This window comes from Haliotis rubra, unplaced genomic scaffold, assembly GCF_003918875.1.
Source record: "Haliotis rubra isolate DU_JTF1 unplaced genomic scaffold, ASM391887v1 Scf109, whole genome shotgun sequence".
NCBI lineage: Eukaryota > Metazoa > Mollusca > Gastropoda > Lepetellida > Haliotidae > Haliotis > Haliotis rubra.
Window position 1 is genome coordinate 718,167 of NW_025764992.1, and position 24,615 is coordinate 742,781.

The window sequence follows — 24,615 nt, forward strand, 5'->3', positions numbered from 1 at the left end:
ACCAGTTTATATATTTCAGGTGCTCGAACATGTTAATGGTTGTCAGGAAGCTACGATAAAAACAGAGCCTAAGCTCCTCGCATCGGTATTTCATGCTCTTTGGTCTCAAGTTAGAGCAAAGCAAAATCGTTACGCGTTGTAATGAGTTTGGTCAAATAGTTTAAGAGTTAGTTGTTACTGAGTGTGAGCAAGTGATATTTATGTACCCTATTCTTCAAGCTTACTGAATATCTACACGACAACTAGAAGACAAAGTATGTATAACTTCATTTTTGAAAGAGTAACGAAAGGAATGAATCTTCATGTGATGTGCCCGTGCCCCCAGAAAACAACTTCACACATTTATGACGACGGTCTGGGAAACATTCAAACTCAGTTACAGTTATCGGACGACCAAGGATCCAAACTTCTGCATAAAATGTCATTTTTCTGAATTCTATAACTATTGGTCCTATTAAGTTCGATATATCGTGATTGGCTTGACTCAAGCAATTGTTAGGTATCTCGTTACAAATGAGACTCGAAATTTTAAATGGGACAAAAATTGCAACTATCTCATCAGTCTCGTTTTCAGACAATGGTTTATGAATCTCATTTGTAATCATGGTGATAGACCATAGAATGTTATTTTCACAGTAACATTATTGCAGAAATAGTAACTAGCCTGAGAGCTGTGTTTGGGATCACAGTTCTCGGCTAAGATAGTAATTAGCACTACCCCACAAACCAAGACTATTTCTCTTAAACATGCTGAATGTTAAAGAGAAGCAAAACGTTACTTTATAAGTGTCAAAATGGAACAGTTGTTTGTAATATAGACCCTTGTGGAAAGCAAAAGTTGCGTATTATGGACTACAATACTTGTGTGCAACCCTGTTTTCATTGTGCTGTGCGAAGCAGCACCTGTCAGATGACAAAAATAGAAATGTGACGGACAGTTTTTTCAGTAAAAAGGCCATAGTCCCATAATACATGCAATGTTTGGTTGCCAGATTTACCTGGCTTTCAACAAGGCATTCCCTTGCTGGCCCCAAACCCAGATCAGTGTGTGATGGACACTTATTGGCGTCTGGTGATTACACAGGTTAATTAACATTGCGTTGACTAATAGTTGGAGTCTTGTTTAACTTTAGGGTACCCTAAGGATAGATGGTAGTTAAATTATGCATATGTTCACCATTGAACTAGTGGACCGTTTATTTCTTTTTGTTGATTTCTACCAGCTCCTTGTAATGTTTCAGATGAGTGCCAGTTTATCGGACATCAGTGAGAACACCAAGATGGGGCGTGAGAGTGCGTTGCTTGGAAATTATGAAACCTCGCTGGTGTACTACCAGGGTGTGATCCAGCAGATACAACGCCTTGTACAGACTATAAAGGATTCTGTGCGAAAAGAAAAATGGCAGCAGGTATTGAACAGCAAAGAGCAAACATTTCAATCTTCTCTAAACATCTTTTCATGATGTATCAAGTTTAAAGTTTGTTTTTCAAGTTTGTAACAGCTTTTGTAATAGTTTATAACAGTTTTTATAATAGTATTTGGATTAGGCATATCAAGGGCCTGCTCTACCTAGGCTACATTATGAAGGTATGTCTAATACTAAAACTCATACTCACAATATGAGGCATTTTGAATCATGAGTGGGGAAATTCAGTGCTGAGTATGGATTAATTTTTGCATTCTGTAAGCATACCAAAAAACTGGTGCAATAAATGACAGAGAATCCATAATGACCTGGAAGGATATACAAATATATTTTAGTCTAATGCTTGACTATTTTCTACTTTTCTAATACTTGTACTGGTAGTTTGTTTCTTTTTGGGAATTCCATATCTGTGTTTAACTAATAGGTATTGATCGGTCTGTAAATGCTTGAGTGTGTGCTTCAAGCTTCAAATCATGGCAAATCAACAAAATTTACAATAGCTTTTTTTTGGTCAAAATCCGTTGCAATTTCAGGTGCAAAAAGGGGTAAAAGTTATGAAAGATCTGTGTAATTTTTCAATGAACATTCTAAACATCATTTGAATAATTGTTTACATCTTTTGTCAACATTTTTATATAGCTTGGGACCCCCAATTTGTAACTAAGAACCCCAACATTTAAAGCCTTTGAGTCACCTGGACTCCAAAATTTTATGTCCCAGGAAAATACCAGGCTATGTTAAAGATTCACTGAGTAAACTGATCAGTTCTGAAACAAAGCAATGGTGGCAAATGATCCAGGATATTTATCTCAAAAGAATGACGACCTGAAACTAGGGGTGGTCCGATTAATTGAAATAATCGAAGATTGGTCGCAGTGACTAAACGACCAAGCAATAGATAATGTTTTCTCATAATCGAACACAAACAATTTTGGAACACTTGTTTTCAGTAACAATATTTTTCACAAGGTTGGTTTTGTCTGTTACATTTCGTTCCAACTCGTTCCAAGTCATGATTGAATTTATCTAAAAGACTCCAGGAAATTTATGTTCCTAACATACTAGTCATCCTTAAAGATGTGAAATTTGAAAAAAGCCTGAAAGAGCTACATATGTTTTTTCTTCCTTTTTTGTGCATTAACAAACATAACCAGGAAAATTTGATCAATGAGGCTAACCAGTTATTTTCGATACTTGATCGGTTGTAATGAACCAATCATCAATTATGAGATTTTAACCAATTCCCAACACTACCTGAAACACTAGCACATTCAAATACATCACAAAGTGTTTGTATTTCAAATGTCCCTACCATTTGCACCATTTGTGACCTTGGTGAAGTATACTTGCTCAGTAATACTTTTATGATAAGCTTCTGGTTTGGTTGCTGTGGCCTTGGCTGTATTCTGTATGTGGCTGTGATATCATTATGATTTTGCTGTCAGCCTTTGTTATAGATGTTGTAGCTGATCATGCTGTGATTGTACTGGGCACTCATATACTACTTCTTTGATTGGCATTCTAGAAGTTGGGTAGATGAAGAAACGACATTAGAATCTATAATTCGTAACGTTGCCTATATAGAATAAAGAAGTTGTATATCCATAAAAATAGTCCTCATTCTTCACTCATTTACTATTTCCCAAATTCAAAAACATTGGTACAATGTGTGAAGGCCATATCTGGTGTCCCCTGTCGTGATATTGCTGGAATATGGCTAAATTGGCCTAAATTTTAACTCGCTCACTATTTCCCTAACAGGTTCGTCAGGAGATCGCCCAGGAGTATGAACAAGTCAAAGACATCAGCAGTACTCTGTCAAGCTTTAAGACTGAAAACTCCAACTTTAATGCAAATTATGGAGAATTTTCTCCCCATAACTATCCTAGACATGAAGAACCAACAAGAGATCCTGATGTGTGGCCGCCTCCAACTCCAGTTGAACACAGGTCAGCAGCATTTAGCATTTGATTCCTTGAGGAAAAAAAGCCCCCCTAAAAGAATGCGTTTCCCTAACCCGACTATCCCAATGGTTCACTTGCAACCCTGAAATCATCATAAAGAAAATCAACATCTCTTATAAATTGTTTCACCCACCATGGTAGTGAAACAAATATTTTGAACATCTGATATTTATTCTAAGAACTTACCTCTGTCAGTTCTTTTCCATAGTTCTCAGTAACAAACATTAATATGTGTGTCATTAAATATAGTAAACATGGCTTTTCGGTTTGTTGAGCTTAAACAGTGATATCTTTAGGGAAGAGTTAAGCTTTATCTTCATGGATGTTCTCATCCTGTTCCTTGTGTCAACAGACCAACTCCTCAGATAAGAGGTCGAGAAAAGGCTGCCCCTAGGAGGGCTGAGCCGAGCCGTGGTAGAGGTGCCCCATCCAGGCCAAATTCAGACAGGCGGAAAGGCCCTTCGTACGGAGGTGTTGACAAGGGGAAGGAGCCAGTTAAAGACAAGGGGAGAGAGAAGAAAAACAAGGTAGCATGGAGTTCAAGTTAAATAAACCTCTAACTAGTTCAGGGAAAGAATAGTCAGACCTTTGAGAATGATTTATGAGATGCCCATGTTTCTAATCCTGTGTTGAAATAATGATGATTTCCACTGTTTGATGTGGGTGAAGTTCCAAGCCCTTGGTTGGTTGATGCAAGTGATCGTGGCATGTTAGTATATTGAGATCAGCTGGGAGATATTGCTGTCTTCTTAGCTAAATCAATTGATCCCTTGTATTCTTGTGGGGCAGCATCTTTCTCCCACAGGAAAGTCTACACATGGACATTATACAAGATCCAACTCATGTGAATATCCAGTTATTTTGTGATTTTTAAGGTATTGCTGATCTCACACTGAAACAATTCACTGTAATCTATTTTAAGTACTAATTGTATGGAAACCTCAGCAAATGTCCAGTGATCAACTCAAGCAATATTTTTGTTCATGTTTTGTTTTTCAGCATGATGAAGAATCTGAGAAGGTTTTTGACTCAAGTGGATATGATAAGGATTTGGTGGAGCATCTTGAGAGGGATATACTGCAGAAAAATCCGAATGTCCATTGGTAATGTATTTATTATTATTTGTGTAAATGCCGTATATTGTTTTCCATATTCTACTTTTTTTTTTGGTCCCCAAAACATTGCATAAACTTTGATGTTCTGTCAAATTGTCAAACATTGTGTCCAAGTTGAAGAGGACTTTGTTAACACTTCGAGGTTCAATACAACAGCAAGCTTTTACTTTAAGACAGCTGTTAGTTTGTTACGTCAAAGTTGGACACCAAAGTGTATCAATTTCCCCATTCACTTTGCTAATAAGTATCCACAGTACCCATGATATGACCTCATACAAACTTAGCATCCATTGCCTTTGGTTACCAGTCTGAATTATCTGTCCCTCTCTGCCTTCTCTTTCCACAAGAGAAACCACACTAATCTATGACTTCTGTTTTTAGGGGTGGTGGGGTAGCCTAGTGATTAAAACGTTCGCCTGTCACGCCAAATACCTGGGTTTGATTCCCCACATGGGTAAAATTGTCGGGTGCATTTCTTGTGTCCCCCTTCATTAATTTATGTTGTTGGATTACTGCTAAATGTGGCATAAAATCATACTTGCTCTTCTCTTTGCAGGGGAGACATTGCAGATTTGGTTGAGGCGAAGAAGTTGTTGGAAGAAGCTGTTGTTTTACCTCTGATTGTCCCTGATTTCTTCAAGGGAATTCGGAGGCCATGGAAGGTATTTGTTAAGAGATACTCTGCATGTGGTTATGGTGTGGCACTTAAATATGTATATATGATGGTATTGTCGCTTTAATTTACATACCAAGAATACTGTAGCATGTTGTTACCATGGTTATGGGACTTCCTCATGTAAAACTTGGATGTGTAATGATACAGTGATACATATAGTATCCCCATACTAGACCCATGACACAGAGCATCTGTTTTTGAACCTGTATCATTATACATACAATGCAGTACACGGCAAGTAATAGTATAAAAGACATATGAAAAATACCAGGTTTAAGAACTGAACTGCTCTGCTATTTTCTGTTTGGATGTAAACATGATAAATTCCATAATATACTCATTGCCTTCTGACCTATGTGTTTCCGCTCTGCATTATCCCATCTTTGAGCTCTGAAATTTACAAACAAATGATTCAGGATTGTGAATCACCTGTGAAAAGAAAGAATATCATCTTATTAAATAACAGTATTGTATTGTGATGTACAAAGAATCTTACCTAAAATGGGGATGCATATCATATTGCAGCCCCACCATATCATTACACCTCTAGTATGAGAACTGGTACCATAAAAGGGTGTCATATCATAAGTATTCATGATCATTATGATAGTGTGATACTTAGGATTATTGAGTTGGAGGGAGCATCAGTCTACTAAGCAAGATTAAGATGGATCTATCTTGGGCTGTGTGAGATTAAAAGATGTTTTAACATGGTACTCACTGTTACCCTGCCTGATACTTGGTTTAAAAGGGGATAAGACAAGTACTTGTGTGCTCAGTCAGAATGCTTTGAATGGGGTATCCATGTTACGTCTTAAGATCTGCATCACTTGACATGCTTGAGGCTTTCTTCCCACATGAAGCTAACACGCCTTGATATAACTGGGATACTGTTCAGAGTGGTGTTTGACCCAACTCACTCACTAAATTCTTTTTCAGAAGAAGTCCTCCTTGGGGTACATATAAGCATTAAAATGTCCATTTTAAAAGCCTACGACAGTTGTAACAATATTTCAATAAAATATTTTACCAAACAAAAAACTCGTTATGTGTGGTGAGACCACCCCTACAGGGCCCCGTAGAGGGCCCCCTACAGCCAAGAGCAGGTAACTCTGGCTGTGTACCTCGTACCTCACTTTTCATGCTGTCGTCATTCGGCCCGTGTAGGTGGATTGCATGGTCCAAGAAGCTACGAATAAAGAGATGAGTGAGATAGAGTCAAATCCTGTATGTATGGTTCCTTTTTTCGCCGGGCGCTTAGCTGGAATCTTTGTATGACTTTTTTCATTCATGATTTGTTGTAACTTTACCGGCGTGTTCGCTGTCTCCAGCCACGTGGCAGGCAAGATGGCGGACCGCTGGGGTCCCATTTGCTTTCCTTCTCCTGGCTTTAAGAAAAGCCTTGTAGTCGAGGTTGTGAAAGGGCTGATATTTCATTTTGTAGATTATACTTGCCTAAATTCCTTTTTTTTCCAAGGCTTTAGGTAAGTTTTGCTTGAAGTGTTTTCAGTGGCGCGTTACGTGTAAGCTCACACATGTTGCTCTTTGTCACCTATATACGCAATTACGCCGCTATTATGGCTTTACGCTAGTATTTAATAGCTTTGCTGTAATAGTTAAAAATACGCCCAGGCGTTGTATTTTTGTTCTGTTTTGTTGTGTGCATATTATATTATGTATATCGTACAGTCCTTGCTATTATCATAGCGTGGTTCTGCTTTTTGCAGCCCTTAGAGGGTGTGTCACCTGTAGCGGCAGTTTGTCGCCTCAGGATCGCCACCTGGTTTGCTTTACTTCGTTGTTTAGCCGGAGGAAGCCCATGACGAACAAGGTTGTTCTATAATGTCAGGCTTTCTCCCCGACACCATCAAGTCCAGGCGTGTTGATTACATGTTCTACACGTCCCTACTTCAGAGCGGGGGGACATTTGGGGTCAGGAGCCGCCTAAAGACAAAGATAAAAAACAAAGAAAAAAGGCTTCGGCTTCCTCTCTTCGAGGGGATGCTCCTAAGCGAGGCGAAAGGTGCAGGGCCTCCGGCTCCTTCACCTGCCATCCCCTCAACATCACAGGCACCTTCCCCCTCCTGTCCCTGTTTCTAACCAGCTAACAATTGATTTACTTTCTGATATATTGCAGAAGCAGATGGATTTGGTCCACGCTCTGAAGTGGCTGACAGCGATGGCTGGCCTCCGTCAGGAGATTGGCGTCCGACCAGATGCGGGAGTGTGTGTGCGGGTCTATGGCGAGCAGTGCTCCCAACCTCAGCTTAGGCTCTGGTGTTGGGGGGTTTCTGTCGAAGTGCGTCGGCTCGAGTTTCGTCTCGGTTGCTGGCCACCCTCTCGCTGTAGTAACTACTACGGCCCGAGCCTTGGCCCAAGGGTCTGGTCCAGTAGTTAGTAGTTTGGCAGTCCCTGTAGTTGCCGCTTCGCTTCTTTGGTGGTCCCGCGCTAGCGCCCGGCTTACCGGGCCATTCGGGTGTCTGGATCATTTTGTCTCCCATTGAGGAATCCCAGCACGGGCTCTTCCTCATCACGGCACCGCCGACTCAGTCTCGAGTCTTGGGTCGGTGTGCGGGCAACCCGGCTCTGCTCGAGCCTTTGTCCTCTTGTAGACCCCTGGGATGATCCCCTCAGAGCTCTCTGGAAACAGAGACCTCACTCATTGAGGATCGATTCGAGGAGGCTATGGAGGAGGATGAGGGGGGAGGAGTTGGAATACGCTTTGGTTTGCATTTCGGTGCGTCCCTGAGGCAGGTACGGAGGCGTATTGCTTCTGTCCTGCCCCAGGTAGTGGTCAGTACTGAAGCACCCGACCCTCAGGAGTTTAGCCTCCCAGGGGAGGCTTTGCTCCCACCAAGGTGGGGACACAAGGCTGCGTATATTACCCTCAGTCTTGTCTCGAAGTAATCAACCCCCTCCTCTGTGGTACCAGGTCCAGGTTCGATTTGCCAGAACTTGACCGTCGGTAACCTCATGGGGAGGCTTGCCTCTACAATCCCCAGTGGTTGACGATTGTGTTTTACGCATCCGTCGCCCTGGGGGTTCGTCCGAGGTAATTCTATGGCTTCAGCCAAGCAAGGTCGCCGGCTTCCGCCGTTCACGACTAACGCTACTGGCGCTTTTAAATCCGCCTATCGATCCTTTTTGAAGAGCAATACCGCAATGCGGTTCAATGCCTCAAAGTGGCGATCCATTCCGCCCTACATCTCGGGTTGCAGAGGCAACTACTGGATGTGGGTGGGGTGGAGGAAGATCTCCCTCCACCTTGGCTAAGCAATTAACGGAGGTACAGTCACATCTGGGCCGCGATTCTATCAGGTCGCCGGCTTGCCAAATGATGTCGGCGGTGATGGGCCTCCGTCGCCGTGGCTTTCCGTGGCAAGGTATTGCCTGCCCACGCAACAGGCACTCTGCTGGCGCTGCCATTCCGGATGGGTTCTACCCTGTTCCCCGGGCAGCTACAGTAGTCCGGGAGAGCCGGAGGCTGTCTCAACCTTCAAGGACTCTAAGCCCTTGCTGGAACAGCCTCACACGATCTCGCCGCGGCCCCGGTTGTCTCCTCGCATATCCTTCTGCGGCGGCGGAATCTGTTAAATGGGCTCAGCCCTTGCAGTCGCGGAGGGGTAGGGGCAGAAGGCAGGGGCAAGGGCAAGGCCACGGCGCCCCACCAGCCTTTTCAGAGGAAGGGGAAGTCAGCCCCGGCTTCCCAGCTATAATTCCTCCGGAGCCCTTGTTGGTACCAGACCGAGCAGTCGGAGTACTGCCAAAGTCAGGTATTCAATGTCTCCTGCCACATATCCCTGTGGGTGGTGGACTTTCCCTCTTCCTGTCGGAATGGGAAAAGTCACGCCCAATCCCTGGGTCCTGTCACACTCAGGGAAGGCCACATGCCACAGTGGAAGCGAGACCCACCCCTTCTCCGGGATCCGTTGCACTCCAGTGCCGGCTGCCCTAGAGAAGGCGGAAGTGCTCGCGTGCGAGGTCCAGTCGTTGCTGGACAAGGCAGCCATAGAGTGGTTCCTGTGGGACAAGAAATGTTGGGTTTTACTCAACTTATTTCCTTGTCACCAAAAGGACGGAGGGTTCAGACCTATTCTAAACCTCAAAGGTCTGAACGACATGTTAGAGGTACCGTCCTTCAAGATGGAAACACTGCGATTCGGTGATTTCGTCTGTGGAGAAAGGAGATTGGCTCACGTCAATCGACCTCAAAGACGCCAGCGTACTTCCATGTCCCTATGCACCCGAGTTCGGAAATACCTAAGGTTTTCCTTCGACCGGGGAGGTGCTATCAGTTTCAGTACTCCCCTTCGGCATTTCCACAGCGCCAAGGGTGTTCACCAAACTCATGCTAATTCCAGCTCAGGTAGCCAGGTCACAGGGCAGGTGCTGTCACCCGTACCTAGACGATTGGCTCCTTCGATGCTTGCCACTCACTTGAGTCGAGTTGCGACACTCTGCTGTGATGAGTATTCTCACCAAGTTGGGCTGGATTATCAACCTCAAGAAATCAGAACTGGTTCCCACCCAGGATCTGGTGTTCTTGGGAGCAAGATTCGAGACAGCCCAGCGAGGATAGTCTCCCTGTCTGCGGACCGCGTCACTAAAGTCCAGAGAGTTGTGTTACAATTTCTCGAGTTCCCCAGGGCCTCAGCTCGGACTTGGCTCCAGTTGTTAGGCAACATGGCGGCAACGGTGGACATCGTTTGGCGAAGCGGTTGAGGATGCGACCCATTCAGCAGGCTCTAGCTTCGAATGTGGAGTCCACCCAGGGTTACTGAAGTTGATTCTCCACACTCCAGGGTGGCTAATTCCTCATTTACGGTGGTGGACACTGGCAGGAATTTATCAAGGGGCTCCCTTTGGACATCCCATCGCCAGATCTCTCAATTCAGACGGACGCTTCCCTCACACAGGGTGGGGCGTGCTGGGCGCCTGTCGGTCTCAGGCCTGTGGTCACAGCGGCGCAACTGCACATCAATGTGCTAGAATTGAGAGCAGTCAGGTTGGTGTTCAAGCGACTTGGAGCAGGTTCAAGGCCGTGTGGTCCGTCCTCGAGATGGACAACCAGGCGGCAATGACCTACATCCTGAAGCAGGGCTGATCACGGTTTCCCGTCTCTTCTGCAGGAGGCATGGCAGTTTCTGCTCTGGTGCGACCAGTTCGGACATACGGGTAATGCCTGTTTATCTCCCAGGGCGGACAACGTTCGAGCAGATGCACTCTCTCGTCGTATCCTGGCACGAAAGTGGATGCTCCATCGGGGATATTCGGGGCTATCTCCCAGTTGTCGGGTCGTTCAGGTGGATCTGTTTGCATCTGGGGGACGAACTAGATTCGGTGTTTTGCTCTCGGATACCGGATCCGAGAGCCATCGCCCAAAGACGCTTTCCAGCTCGATTGGGACGGACAGGGTTCTGTGGGCGTTCCGCCACTACCCCTGATTCCCAAAGTCCTCTTGCAGCTTGCCACCCAACCAGCTTCGACTTCTTGTGCTCCTTGCACCCTTTGGTCGGCTCAAAGCTGGTTTCCGGTACTTCTCAGGTTTCTGGCTCAGCCTCCTGTACTATTACCCTTTTCGACCGGACTTACTATCCAGAGCGGGCGCGCCTACGAATCCCAGGATTCAGTGGGTGGCCTGGCCTCTGTCCGAATCGCCTCGCACGCTGAAGCCGGAATTCCTGCACCAGTTGCAGACACAATTCTGGCTTCGCGGAGGGATTCGACAAACGTTCAGTATGAGGATAGATGGGCCTGTTATGCGCTGGCGCTGGTGTTGTCGGCAGAGGGATTCTTGATCCTTTTCTTCAACTGTAATTGAAGTACTGGAGTTCTTGCAGTCTCGTTAGAAGCGGTTTAGCCGGCGTCTACTATCCGGGGCTACTCCACGCAATCTCTGCCTTCCATATCCCTGCCGACGGTGCTCTCTCTTGGGGCAGCACCCTCGTATGGCAGCTTTTTAGCAGGCGTGGACAGAATCCGTCCGACTGTCCTGGGCGGATTAGTCCCCGTGGGACTTGTCAATCGCTTCTTGATTGGATGTCCGGTCCTCTCTTTCACGATCTGTCGTCTCTTTCACTCCCAGCTGTTAAGTTGGAAGGCTGCCTTTCTTGTGGCGTGTAACGTCTGGCAGGCGGGTAGGTGATATCCATCGCGATGTCAGCGGATCCTGCTCTGACTGTCTTTCACAAAGACAGAGTCAGTATTCGGTTGCCAGACTCCTACCGTTCTAAGGTCGCGAAGCGCGCTTTCATATAACGGCGCCTATCGAACTGCCAGCTTTCACTCAGCCTCCATCGTCCGGTACCTCTCTTGGCGTGCTCACGTCTTAGATGTCCGTATAAGACTCTCAAGGCTTATATCAAGCGAGCGGCTGCTATCAGGAAAGATAAGCAGCTGTTCTGTTGTTATGGCGGTGGCAAGGCTGGTCTTCCGCGAACAAGCAGACCATATCTAGGTGGCTTGTCTCTGCCATTTGTTCGAGTTACTCTTACAAAGGATTAACCATCCCTCAGGGTTTAAAGGCTCATTCGGTTAGGGCAGTGGCGACATCAAAAGCATACGCCGCGGCACTGCCCATTGAGGAGATCTGCTCAGCGGCTATCTGGAGCCGACCGAGAGCACGTTCATCCGCCACTATCAGCTGGACAAACACTCACGGAGGCGTGCTCGGTTTAGCCAGACAGTTCTCACCAGTGGGCAGTGTCATTGATTCTCTAGCCGAATGAGCCTTAGAAATCACGTTTGCTTTTCTCATGGTGTAGGTGTTAATAAATTCCTCAATTTTTATCGGTGGTGGTATCACATTGGTGGTGGTTTTTACCGTATGTAGCGATTATCACTCGCTACAGTCACTGTGTTCATCCCTGCACCACGCTTCGCTGGTTTGGGTTGCTGAGGGATATATATTGGACTCGCCCATACTTTCCCTCCCATTTTGATGGTTGGGGGTGGGACTTGCGTCCGCCTTTATAAATTCCACCAGTAGCCTATCGGCTGAGCTCCTTTTCCCCGCCCTGCCGCGCCCGCCTGATTGACATCAGCGGTCAGGTGACTAGGTGAGTGTACTTTCTCTCTCTGTCAGCGGCTTCGGCTGTGCCTTCGACTGAACTAGGGGTATGTTAGGCAGACAGAATACCACTCCCGACTCAACATCGCTTGGGAGTCTGTCTTATGCTTATATGTACCCCAAGGAGGACTTCTTCTGAAAAGAATTTTACAAACCTGGAGAGGTTATGAATTCTTTGAAGAAAAGTCCTCCTTGAGGTCATGACCGCCACCTCCCCTCATTCTGTCTGACACGTTCAGCATGAAAAGTGAGGTACGAGGTACACAGCCAGAGTTACCTGCTCTTGGCTGTAGGGGGCCCTCTACGGGGCCCTGTAGGGGTGGTCTCACCACACATAACGAGTTTTTTGTTTGGTAAAATATTTTATTGAAATATTGTTACAACTGTCGTAGGCTTTTTAATGCTTATATGTACCCCAAGGAGGACTTTTCTTCAAAGAATTCATAACCTCTCCAGGTTTGTAAAAGTTATATTGTTCATGTTCCTAAATGTTGTCTGTCAACCAATTTGTGTTTCACTTACTTGGCTGATAAATTAGTCTTTTTCTAATAGTAGTATGCATTCAATCATGGAAAAGTCATGCTTTTTATTAGTTCATATTTTTGTCAATTCTGAGGCCTTTACATAATTATATATCTGATGCTGTGATGTATAACTGACCATTAGCAACCACGTCTTTATATGCCCTGGTATTGCTGTAGTACAAGTAACAAATTGTCATCCTAGTTATGACGATGCAGTAAATTAAAAAACTTGAAAAGGAAATTCTTATTCATGTTCATTCTAGTTACAATGTGTGACACTGATGGTAGTGTATACATACCACATCAGTATGTAAAATTGTGTCCAGTATATGGAAGCAATACCTCAATATTTTGTCATTCTTAAAGTAGATTAGAATTTTGTAATTGATACATAAACATCTGGGAGATGGGAGAATCGGTTTTGTGGTCATCAGGGGTGGAAATAACCCATTGCCCGACGCCCGAGTCCAGTGTTTTTTTCTGTCGGGCAAGCAAATTTGTATATCACACTGTACCGGTGTCCAGTTGATATTCCAATGTTAATTATGTTGTTTCTTTAAGAAATCAACAAGAAAACGGCCGGTATAGTGGAAAAATTATCAGGGCAAGTGATTTTACATGTGCCACTGTACCGGAGTACACTAGCAATTATAAAGTTATTTCCACCCCTGGTCATGTGACTACCTTTCATCCAATGAAAAGCTGCATATGGTGTAACCTTCACATCAGTATGATAATGCTATTAACCCTGCATGTAACACAGACAACACTGACTCACTATTTCAACTAAATTGTTGCCCATCAACTCTTATCTGCAGGGTGTATTAATGGTGGGCCCTCCAGGCACGGGGAAGACGATGTTAGCAAAGGCAGTTGCAACTGAGTGTGGCACTACTTTCTTTAATGTATCCACCTCCAGTCTCACGTCAAAGTACAGAGGTGAATCAGAGAAGCTAGTCAGGCTGCTGTTTGAGATGGTAAGGAAACTGCTTTAACTTATTGTGCATGTCCTTTTCTTTCTCCTTGCTGCCAGGGTGTACTGATGGTTGGTCCGCCTGGGACTGGAAAAACTATGCTAGCTAAAGCAGTGGCCAGTGAATGTGGGACTACATTCTTTAATGTATCGTCGTCGAGTCTTACCTCCAAGTATCATGGAGAGTCTGAAAAGTTAGTGCGACTACTTTTCGAAATGGTAGGTATTACGATTGTGTGATTTGCACTGAGTTACCTCCCCTGGTCAGATACCTGCATGCTGCGTGTTTGGGTTCAGTGTGCACCAAGGGTCAAAGGTAGTGGTCTCATTTGCCTGAGAACTCTGTCCTCAAGAGGAAATATTGAGAGTGTTTTCACTTTGTATATGTATCATGTGTCCAGAATAATTATTTTATTATGTGAGTATTGGCAAACATAAAACACATGAGGCAAGAATTTTATGGATGTCAACTTCTTTATTGTGATGATGAAGGAGGAAGAATGTACTCCAAAAATAGAAGTTGACATCCATAAAATTCTTGCCTTTTGTGTATCACTTCTAAATGCCATTCAAAGACTCCATAAACACATTATTATTCCTAATATATGATACTTAGAAACACAAAGGTAATAATCCTTTTTGTCATGTAATGCCATTAAATATATTTTCAGTTTAGAAGCAGTTTGAATACAACATTTGAGTGAACCACCGCATATATTTTTTGGTGCGCCTAATTATTTACAGCTTTGTGTATCTGCTAGAACACCCACATGTTGAGAAACACCCATCAAGACTTGCTTGGAATGTCATTCAATAATTTGTCAGTCACATATTGCATCGCTTCTTCCTATCCAGATGTTGGCTTCGTCATGCGAAGAGACCAGATATACAATGTGTGAAGCCCATTTCTGTTGTTCGCCCGTGATGTTGTGAATATTGCTAGCGTAAAACCAAACTCAGTCAGTCAGTCAGTCAGTCCTATCAGATATACACCATGTACAATCACCATTCTCCACCACATGATATCACCATTCACATAGCGGTATGTCAGTGCCATATGTCTTATTACCTTGAACATGGCTGGTCAGTCAAGTAGCTTCATATCTACAAAATCCAGACATTTTAGATTGTCTGTTCTTGCTTTTGTTGGTCCAACTTTGGAAAGGCCACACAATTTGATGATTTACTTTGAAACAACCTTGAAATACTTTTTGGCCATCATACGTTTCCACTAGAGTACTGTCGGAAATAGAAACAAAATACAGCCTTCTACTCCAGCCCATCCGGCTTTGGTAGCCCCTGGCTCTTCATCTCGTCCACCTCCTGAGATTGATCCAGTCCAAATAGTCATGCCTACATCTCCCGCTCACTCTGAGTTATCTACCCCTGGGGGTAGCTTTGCAGCAGTTGAGACACCTCAGGTACTCGTTTGGATTGTTGAGAAGCTCCAACTTCCCTTGAGTATTTCAGCAGATGACCTGGATCACTCTTATACTCTTGGGAACCGGGATTGGTCTACCATCACCCTACCACCTCGACCTACACTAAATGATGGTTTCAAGAGACCAGAACAATGAAGGGATGGTTTTCTCTGCTCCTAGATATAATCCTTCTACCTCTCATGTCCTCGGCCTAACAAAATAATCCTTCTACGGTTCCAACAGTTGTCCACGGAACCCTGTGTGGCAAACGAGTTGCTTCGCCCTACCTTATTGAGGACCGAGAGTTGGCTCACATGGATTCAGCCGTGAGAAAGATGTTGCCATCTGTTAGTTGCGTGATTGCAGCAGTCGACGCTGTTAACTCTGCTCTGGAGCATACTTACTCTGATCAAGATGCTTACATCCGAGGATGCATGACTTTAGCTCTGGACCAGTTCCAAATTGTCCTGGATCAGTTGTCTCATTTTTGGGGCTACACTCTTACTGTTCGCCGACGTGGACCCCTTAACATCTCTTCATGGGAGGAGCGATTTAAAACAATTCACGAAATCTCATTTTGTTATCTTCAACTCATCATCATGTCATTGTAGCTCGTCATGTAACTTTCTTTGATGCATTGTTTTTCCGACCTTTGTTATTGTTATTGTCTATGACCACCACGGCCAGATCTGTTTCCTCTGCCACGGCCTTGAGTGGATGCGCCACGAAAGAGATTGCGTAAATCTGGATTGGTAGGGGTGAACTGTGCAGTTCGGGGCTGTTTTATTGAGTCCTGGAGCTGTGACTTCTGTATCTTTAACAGTTCAATCGAGACTTGAAAGTGGGTTTCTTTATCAACTTTAGTAGATACTTCTTGGATGCTGCCATTGAAGAGGGAGTCAGTAGACCATGGCTGGCGAAACAGTTTGTAAGTTAATTAGGCAGAAGCCAAGGTGGTGGGGGGGCTAATGGACAAGGAGGCCTATGGAAAAAAGTTTACAGTCGTTCCACTAAAAGTCGAAGCAAGAGAGAGAGGTGCAAGTCGTGAGATAGGATAAGTTTAAAAATCTGTTTTTTGGCTGTTACTCTGTATCCCTAAAATTTACACAATTGCAAATAGCATATGTCAAAATAACCCACATCGGCCTAACTGGGCGTTCATTGGGATGCGTAATAGGATATCGAGAAAAGCATGTTTACTTGTAGAATTGGGCAAAACTAAGAAAAAATACCAACAGCTGCTTAAAACAATAGATCAGACTATAGATGACAATTAGGTCGCCTTTTTTTACGTTTCCTATCTCCCTACCACCAAGACTGTAGTTAGACTGAACTTAGTTTAACAGATATTTCACATATTAACTACATAAATTGTGGATCTAAACGTGAAAAAAACAGTTTTTTTCTATTGCCGACAGTACTTTAGTGCCTGAGTTGGTTAGATGGCTGACTCTTAGCGTGCAGGCTCAAATCCCGAATGTGAATGAACCATTATCGTGATAGTATCAGATGTTATTAGTATAAAGTTTCCATGAGGAGACTTTGTAAATGTTTTGGATGTACCTGATCATATGCTTACACTGAAGCATGTGGTAGATGGTTTCTGCATGCATCATTTTGCTTTGAATGAGTTTAGGTGTTTCACCAATAGAAACTGGTGGATACTGGTGCCTTTCAAATTTGGTGTGAGGTATGCTGATCTAGTGACCTCTAACTGTTCAACCTTTGAAGATCCGGGTTAGAATTGGTCTTCAGTAACCCATGCTTGTAAGAAGGGATCGGGTGGTCAGCAACCAGTGACTTGGTTGACACATGTCATCGTATCCAATTTGCTCAGAACGATGCTCATGCTGTTGATCACTGGATTGTCTGTTCCAAACTTGATTATCTACAGACCGCTGCCATACAGATGGAATATTGCTGAGTGTGGCGTTAACCAACCACCGTAACTGTTCAACATTTATCATTGATAAGGGCTAGTCAAGCAGTGTTATGCATGTCATGTACTGCATAGCACATCTGCTTTGAGACCTTCATGAACAAGTTGACAGCCTCCTGGCACATGATATGATTGAAGGGATATAATAAGGACGGGTCAGCTTGGAATCAGTATGCTCTGGGGCAGTGGGGTAGCTTAGTGGTTAACCGTTCGCTCATCACGCCTAAGACCCGGGTTTGATTCCCCACATGGGTACAATGTGTGAAGCCCATTTCTGGTGTCCCCCGCCGTAATGTTGCTGGAATATTGCTAAAAGCGGCGTAAAACCAAACTCAGTCAGTCAGTCTGGTGTCCCCCGCTGTGATATTGCTGGAATATAGCTTAAAGCGGTGTTACACTAAACTCACTCAGGATGCTCTGTCTGTGTGGGATATTCACTCCGTCTTGATGGTACCTCAGTAAACTAGCCCTGTCTTATTGACACGAGTCCGGTATGCAGCTACACATCAACACACATGAACATTCTGTGAAAGTCATATGATCATGAACATGAAATTTAACCTAATTTCACCTCGAAATACTATCATATGAGATCATATGACTTTATTTAAGAAAGTGTAATCCCAAATACAACATATGTTACTAATTTCACTTCACCAAGCTTGGTAATATAAGCTCCTGACAGTGGTATCTAATTCCCAGTGCTGTATGCTGAGATAGTAACAGTGGTGTCATGCAATTGGCATGGAGCTTGCCTTTCAATGTAATAGGGGTGGGTATTGCAAGGAATTTTCATATTGCGATAAATTGCAATGCGAAAAGCATGTATTGCAATATATTGCAAGAAGTTTTCTTTAACAAAAACTATGTATAATCGAGTTAATGCTTGATTTATAAGCAAAAATGCAACAAAATCACAATGCTTGATTAGGCGTTAATAAAAACTTTTAATCATGACAAAATAAAAATGTAAATAATGTTTGGCACAAATGAAACAAGGAAAGGAACAATTTAAAAAACGGAAATATCCGAAGATATCCGAGTGTTACGAAGTTTTCCGAATGCATGTCAAAATACCGGTTTTCGATCAGCGTATCGCAATACGTATCTTTTTCATGTCTGAACCGGTAAGTACCGGTAAACTGGTTATATTGCGCAGCCCTACAATGTAATATATTGACTCTGATCAATTCAGAAAGAACACATGAGCCCTGCTGCCACTAGTCAGCACTGCATCATTTAAATATTTGCATCAGTGATACAATCCAAACAACGCACCATCCAGGGGAGATATTTTGATTTGAACCAGGGAGGTTGTCTCAGCATACCTATCTTTTTTCTTCTGTCACAGGCTCGATTCTATGCTCCAAGTACAATCTTCATTGACGAGATTGATTCCATCTGCTCAAAACGAGGCTCTGACTCAGAACATGAAGCCAGTCGGAGAGTCAAGTCAGAACTGTTGGTGCAGATGGATGGTGAGTAAAGTTATGATGGATGGTGAGGCAGGTGAGAAAGAAGGTGAGGCAGGTTAGAGTGGATGGTGAAGTTGATGCGGTTGAATTGTGAGAATATATGGTGAGAGGAGAGAATTTTAATATGGCGAGGTAAAACAGGTGAAAATCAATGGTGTGACAGGTGAGAATGGACTGTGGGATGTGAGAATGGATATGAAACAGGTGAGAATGGATATCATGTTTGACAGGTTAGAAGTGGTGGTGAGACATTATAAGTTGTATGCTTCTCCCTCGTGTAATACGGTCTGATGTACGCCTCTTTGTAGCAGTATCATCCCTCGCCTACAGGCTCGGGTGACACTGCTACAAAGAGGCGTACATCAGCCTACCGGCTCGGGTGACACTGCTACAACGAGGCGTACATCAGACAGTATTACCCGAGGGAGAAGCATACAACGTAGTTATCTTACCACCATGTTAAATGTACAAAATATCATTTTATTTTATGTTAAAGATCGCTAGTGACTATATGACCTGCAAACAAAATGGTGTCTGCCTCGCGACTGGATTTTTAACATTAGTGAAGCATATTCTCACAAGCATAAAACTGCTATAAAAATGGTTAATTATGTTTAAGTTGAGTGTGCAAACCACTCAATGTATAAAACAGCTTAAATAAAGCAGTGAAAGTCGGTAAAATAAATCTGTACACAGTGAACACAAAAACAGCTGATCGAACGGGTTTTTTTTCGCACTCCGGGCACGGCATGCGCCATATTATGACGTCATATGATTGTTAGCGATACAGCTTCTCGGTGGAGAGCTTGGCGGTTACCGTGGCAGCGGGTAATATTTTTTCCAGTTGTCACCCTCCTGGGTGGGTGACACGGAAACTTGTTAAACCGTCATTGACCAATGAAATTAAAGTATTTTACATGAAGGTAAGATAAGTCAGGATGTCCTTACACGAGACTGCCGTTATTGTTATCAGGACTATGACGTTTCACTGAACTGTATTTTCCTTCAGGTGTTGGCGGTGTTTGTGGAGAGGATCCCTCCAAGACAGTGATGGTACTGGCTGCAACTAACTTCCCCTGGGACCTGGACGAAGCATTGAGGAGAAGACTGGAGAAGAGGATATATATTCCTCTTCCCACAGGTCAGTCCATACTTCCACACAGTAGCACATTTACTGCCACCCTACTGCCATTGCCAAGTATGTCCTCAGAAACTAATAATGAGTGAGTTGGCTATTTACGCCACTTTTAGCAATATTCCAGCAATATCACGGAGGGAGACGCCAGAAATGGGCTTCACACACCGAAACTAAGAACAAATGGTGTAAGATATTGCGATAGTTCTTTCCTGGACGGCAGTTTCCTTTAGCTACTGGTAATGTCTCTTAATGAGTAGGGGCGGTGGGGTAGCCTAGTGGTTAAAGCGTTGGCTCGTCACGCCGAAGACCCAGGTTCGATTCCCCACATGGGCACAATGTGTGAAGCCCATTTCTGGTGTCCCCAGCCGTGATATAGCTGGAATATTGCTAAAAGCGGCGTAAAACTAAACTCAGTCAGTCAGTCAGTCAGTCAGTCTTAATGAGTAGGTACAACAGGTATTGTATTGGGTCTGCAGCTGTTCTTTCTTGTTAGTATCTGTGATTACCTATAACCTTAATTGTTTAGCAATTCTGTTTCTTGGATGTTTCAATGTTGAATATATGGTGGTATTTGCAGCTGACGGTCGTGTTGAGCTGTTGAAGATTAACCTGAGAGAGGTAGAAGTGTCTGAGGATGCTAATTTGACCCGTGTTGCTTCCAAGCTGGAGGGCTACTCTGGAGCTGACATTACTAATGTGTGCAGGTAAGAAAATCCACCGCATGGATGTAAAGGCCAATGGCTTGTTGTTAGAGCCATATAGAAAGGCAGTGGTTAGTGATGATTTGTTGTTAGAGCCATATAGAAAGGCAGTGGTTAGTGATGATTTGTTGTTAGAGCCAGATAGAAAGGCAGTGGTTAGTGATGATTTGTTGTTAGAGCCATATAGAAAGGCAGTGGTTAGTGATGATTTGTTGTTGTTGTTGTTTGTTTGAGGCAGGCCATATAGTGGTGAGTGGAATTTGTTGTTTGAGGCAGGTAGAAAGTGGTTAGTGATGATTTGTTGTTAGAGCCATATAGAAAGGCAGTGGTGAGTGGTAATTTGTTGTTAGAGCCAGATATAGAAAGGGCAGTGGTGAGTGGTAATTTGTTTATTTAGAGCCAGATAGAAAGGCATTTGTTAGTGATGATTTGTTGTTAGAACCATATAGAAAGTTAGTGGTGAGTGGTTGTTTGAGGGCAGATAGAAAGGCAGTGGTGAGTGGTAATTTGTTGTTAGAGCCAGATAGAAAGGCAGTGGCGCTACAGTGATGATTTGTTGTTTAGAGCCATATAGAAAGGCAGTGGTGAGTGGTAATTTGTTGTTAGAGCCATATAGAAAGGCAGTGGTGAGTGGTAATTTGTTGTTTGAGGCAGATAGAAAGGCATTTGTTAGTGATGATTTGTTGTTAGAGCCATATAGAAAGGCAGTGGTGAGTGGTAATTTGTTGTTAGAGCCATATAGAAAGGCAGTGGTGAGTGGTAATTTGTTGTTAGAACCATATAGAAAGGCAGTGGTGATTGGTATTTTTGTTGTTTTGAGGCAGATAGAAAGGCATTTGTTAGTGATGAGAACCATATAGAAAGGCAGTGGTGAGTGGTTGTTTGAGGCAGATAGAAAGGCAGTGGTGAGTGGTAATTTGTTGTTAGAGCCAGATAGAAAGGCAGTGGTGATTGGTATTTTGTTGTTAGAGGCAGATAGAAAGGCATTTGTTAGTGATGATTTGTTGTTAGAACCATATAGAAAGGCAGTGGTGAGTGGTAATTTGTTGTTTAGCCAGGAGGCAGATAGAAAGGCAGTGGTTAGTGGTGATTTGTTGTTAGAGCCAGATAGAAAGGCAGTGGTTAGTGATGATTTGTTGTTAGAGCCATATAGAAGGCCAGTGATAGATATAGGCAGTGGTTAGTGATGATTTGTTGTTAGAGCCAGATAGAAAGGCAGTGGTTAGTGATGATTTGTTGTTAGAGCCAGATAGAAAGGCAGTGGTTAGTGATGATTTGTTGTTAGGAGCCATATAGAAAGGCAGTGGTTTAGTGATTTGTTGTTTGTTAGGCCAGATAGAAAGGCAGTGGTTAGTGATGATTTGTTGTTAGAGCCAGATAGAAAGGCAGTGGTTAGTGATGATTTGTTGTTAGAGCCAGATAGAAAGGCATAGAAAGAGCCATATAGAAAGGCAGTGGTTAGTGATGATTTGTTGTTAGAGCCATATAGAAAGGCAGTGGTGAGTGATGATTTGTTGTTAGAGCCATATAGAAAGGCAGTGGTTAGTGATGATTTGTTGTTTAGAGCCAGATAGAAAGGCAGTGGTTAGTGATGATTTGTTGTTAGAGCCATATAGAAAGGCAAGTGATGATTTGTTGTTAGAGCCAGATAGAAAGGCAGTGGTTAGTGATGATTTGTATGTTAGTGGTAATTTGTTGTTAGAGAGCCAGATAGAAAGGCAGTGGTTAGTGATGATTTGTTGTTAGAGCCATATAGAAAGGCAGTGGTTAGTGATGATTTGTTGTTAGAGCCAGATAGAAAGGCAGTGGTTAGTGATGATTTGTTGTTAGAGCCATATAGCAAGGCAGTGGTTAGTGATGATTTGTTGTTAGAGCCATATAGAAAGGCAGTGGTTAGTGATGATTTGTTGTTAGAGCCATATAGAAAGGCAGTGGTTAGTGATGATTTGTTGTTAGAGCCATATAGAAAGGCAGTGGTTAGTGATGATTTGTTGTTAGAGCCATATAGCAAGTTTGTTTAGTGATGATTTGTTGTTAGAGCCATATAGAAAGGCAGTGGTTAGTGATGATTTGTTGTTAGAGCCATATAGAAAGGCAGTTTGTTTAGTGATGATTTGTTGTTAGAGCCATATAGCAAGGCAGTGGTTAGTGATGATTTGTTGTTAGAGCCATATAGAAAGGCATTTGTTAGTGATGATTTGTTGTTAGAGCCATATAGAAAGGCAGTGGTTAGTGATGATTTGTTGTTAGAGCCATATAGAAAGGCAGTGGTTAGTGATGATTTGTTGTTAGAGCCATATAGAAAGGCAGTGTTGTTAGAGCCATATAGAAAGGCAGTGGTGAGTGGTTAGTGATGATTTGTTGTTAGAGCCAGATAGAAAGGCATTGGTTAGTGATGATTTGTTGTTAGAGCCATATAGCAAGTTTGTTTAGTGATGATTTGTTGTTAGAGCCATATAGAAAGGCAGTGGTTAGTGATGATTTGTTGTTAGAGCCATATAGAAAGGCAGTGGTTAGTGATGATTTGTTGTTAGAGCCAGATAGAAAGGCAGTGGTTAGTGATGATTTGTTGTTAGAGCCATATAGAAAGGCAGTGGTTAGTGATGATTTGTTGTTAGAGCCATATAGAAAGGCAGTGGTTAGTGATGATTTGTTGTTAGAGCCATATAGAAAGGCAGTGGTTAGTGATGATTTGTTGTTAGAGCCATATAGAAAGGCAGTGGTGAGTGGTAAGTTGTTGTTTGAGGCAGATAGAAAGGAAGTGGTGAGTGGTAAGTTGTTGTTTGAGGCAGATAGAAAGGCAGTGGTGATTTGTTGTTTGAGGCAGATAGAAAGGCAGTGGTGATTTGTTGTTTGAGGCAGATAGAAAGGCAGTGGTAATTTGTTGTTTGAGGCAGATAGAGTAAGGGTGATGTCCACTGACTTGTTGTCCACCCTCATAGAATAAGTTTTTGGAGCCAAATAGAAAGAGTTGTTGTGCCCACTTATTTGTTGTTAAAACCAGAGAAACAGGGTCTCTGCCAGAGGCCGATAAAACAGGAGGTTAAATTGGAGTCTGAGTGGTTTTATATTACTATTAACTTTCAGCTTTGATATTGCAAAACAATATAATTTCTAATTGCGTGATTTTGTCAATGTAGAGATGCAGCGATGATGTCATTCAGAAGGAGGATTGAAGGACTTCGACCAGAACAGATTCGTAACATTCCTAAAGATGAGCTAATCCAGCCAACGACAATGGAAGACTTTGAGAATGCAATCCTGAGAGTTAACAAGAGCGTTTCTAAAGAAGATCTAGAGCGATATGAAAAGTGGATGAAAGAATTTGGATCTGTGTAAAACAGCATTCTTCAATTTTTGACAGTTGTCTGTATTGACAGCAAGGTTTACTTATATACACAACACCATGTGATGATATTGGTGGACAAACACATGTGATCTTTGTGTTCATGGTAAAAGTTTTTGCTTGTCACACAGAACACTCTGGATTTCACTTTTGTATAGTTTTTGAAGCCAAGATTTAGTGTACTCTCTATGAAAGTGCATTTTGACACCTGTGTCAACGTTACATTCCCGATCAAGGTCAAGATCTGTGGAACACATCCGTTTTGGTCATGATACATTCTTGTAACTTGTCACGTTCATGAACTTTAAGTGCTCAATAGTGTTTGTCTATTTAATTATAGTGTGGTATCTTTGTATCCTTCATCAATCACACTAAATATGTTTACCATAACATCCATTCACACTGTTAGAAGTGATATTCATTTAAGAGACAATCTATTATTGAGATGTATTGGTGTTTGGTAAAACATTGGCTTGCAGTAACAACAAGCATTTAGTTTACAGCAATGTTCCTTACTTCCTGGTAATGGATTTGGTTAGGGGTGAACTTTGGGAACCTGTATGTCTGTCTCTCTGTCTGTCTGTCTGTCTCGCTGTCTGTCTCGCAGTGTACAATACACAGTATGTATCCATTTAATTATGATGCATGCCAAAGACATTGCTGTTGAGTCCTTTTCCTGTGACCTGATGCTTAACATACAAAGGAGACTGCCTCCGTGGTGTAGTGGTTAGAGCGTCAGCCCGGAGAGTGGAAGGTTGCGGGTTCGATCCCCTACCTCGTCATACCAAAAGACGTTAAAATATGGTACTTGTTGGTCCCTGCTTGGCGCTCGGCATTAATGGGTACA

The 24,615-nt window shown here is 43.1% G+C and overlaps 1 protein-coding gene across 3 annotated transcripts; it reads left to right on the forward strand.

Moving 5' to 3' along the window:
• Positions 1–24,572, forward strand: LOC124282633 (katanin p60 ATPase-containing subunit A1-like). 3 transcript variants are annotated; one of them, XM_046718677.1, is made up of 11 exons: positions 1–19; positions 1,242–1,409; positions 3,189–3,376; positions 3,744–3,918; positions 4,391–4,494; positions 5,063–5,168; positions 13,594–13,752; positions 18,460–18,586; positions 19,593–19,724; positions 20,299–20,425; positions 23,563–24,571. In XM_046718677.1, exons 2-11 carry the CDS (start codon positions 1,242–1,244, stop codon positions 23,759–23,761), a joined length of 1,485 nt encoding a protein of 494 aa, XP_046574633.1. In that variant the 5' UTR covers positions 1–19; the 3' UTR covers positions 23,762–24,571. The 3 variants fall into 3 exon arrangements, with proteins under 3 accessions (XP_046574633.1, XP_046574627.1, XP_046574622.1); XM_046718671.1 differs by lacking the exons at positions 1–19; positions 13,594–13,752 and adding exons at positions 73–254; positions 13,809–13,967 and having other exon boundaries at positions 23,563–24,572; XM_046718666.1 differs by lacking the exon at positions 1–19 and adding an exon at positions 78–254.
• The last annotated feature ends 43 nt before the right edge of the window (positions 24,573–24,615 follow it).

Excerpts from the sequence above, each read along its gene's own strand:
- LOC124282633 (XM_046718677.1), top strand. The coding sequence starts at position 1,242 with ATGAGTGCCAGTTTATCGGACATCAGTGAGAACACCAAGATGGGGCGT. Across the intron at positions 13,753-18,459 it reads TCAGGCTGCTGTTTGAGATG|GCTCGATTCTATGCTCCAAG; the intron begins GTAAGGAAACTG and ends CTTCTGTCACAG. Across the intron at positions 18,587-19,592 it reads ACTGTTGGTGCAGATGGATG|GTGTTGGCGGTGTTTGTGGA; the intron begins GTGAGTAAAGTT and ends ATTTTCCTTCAG.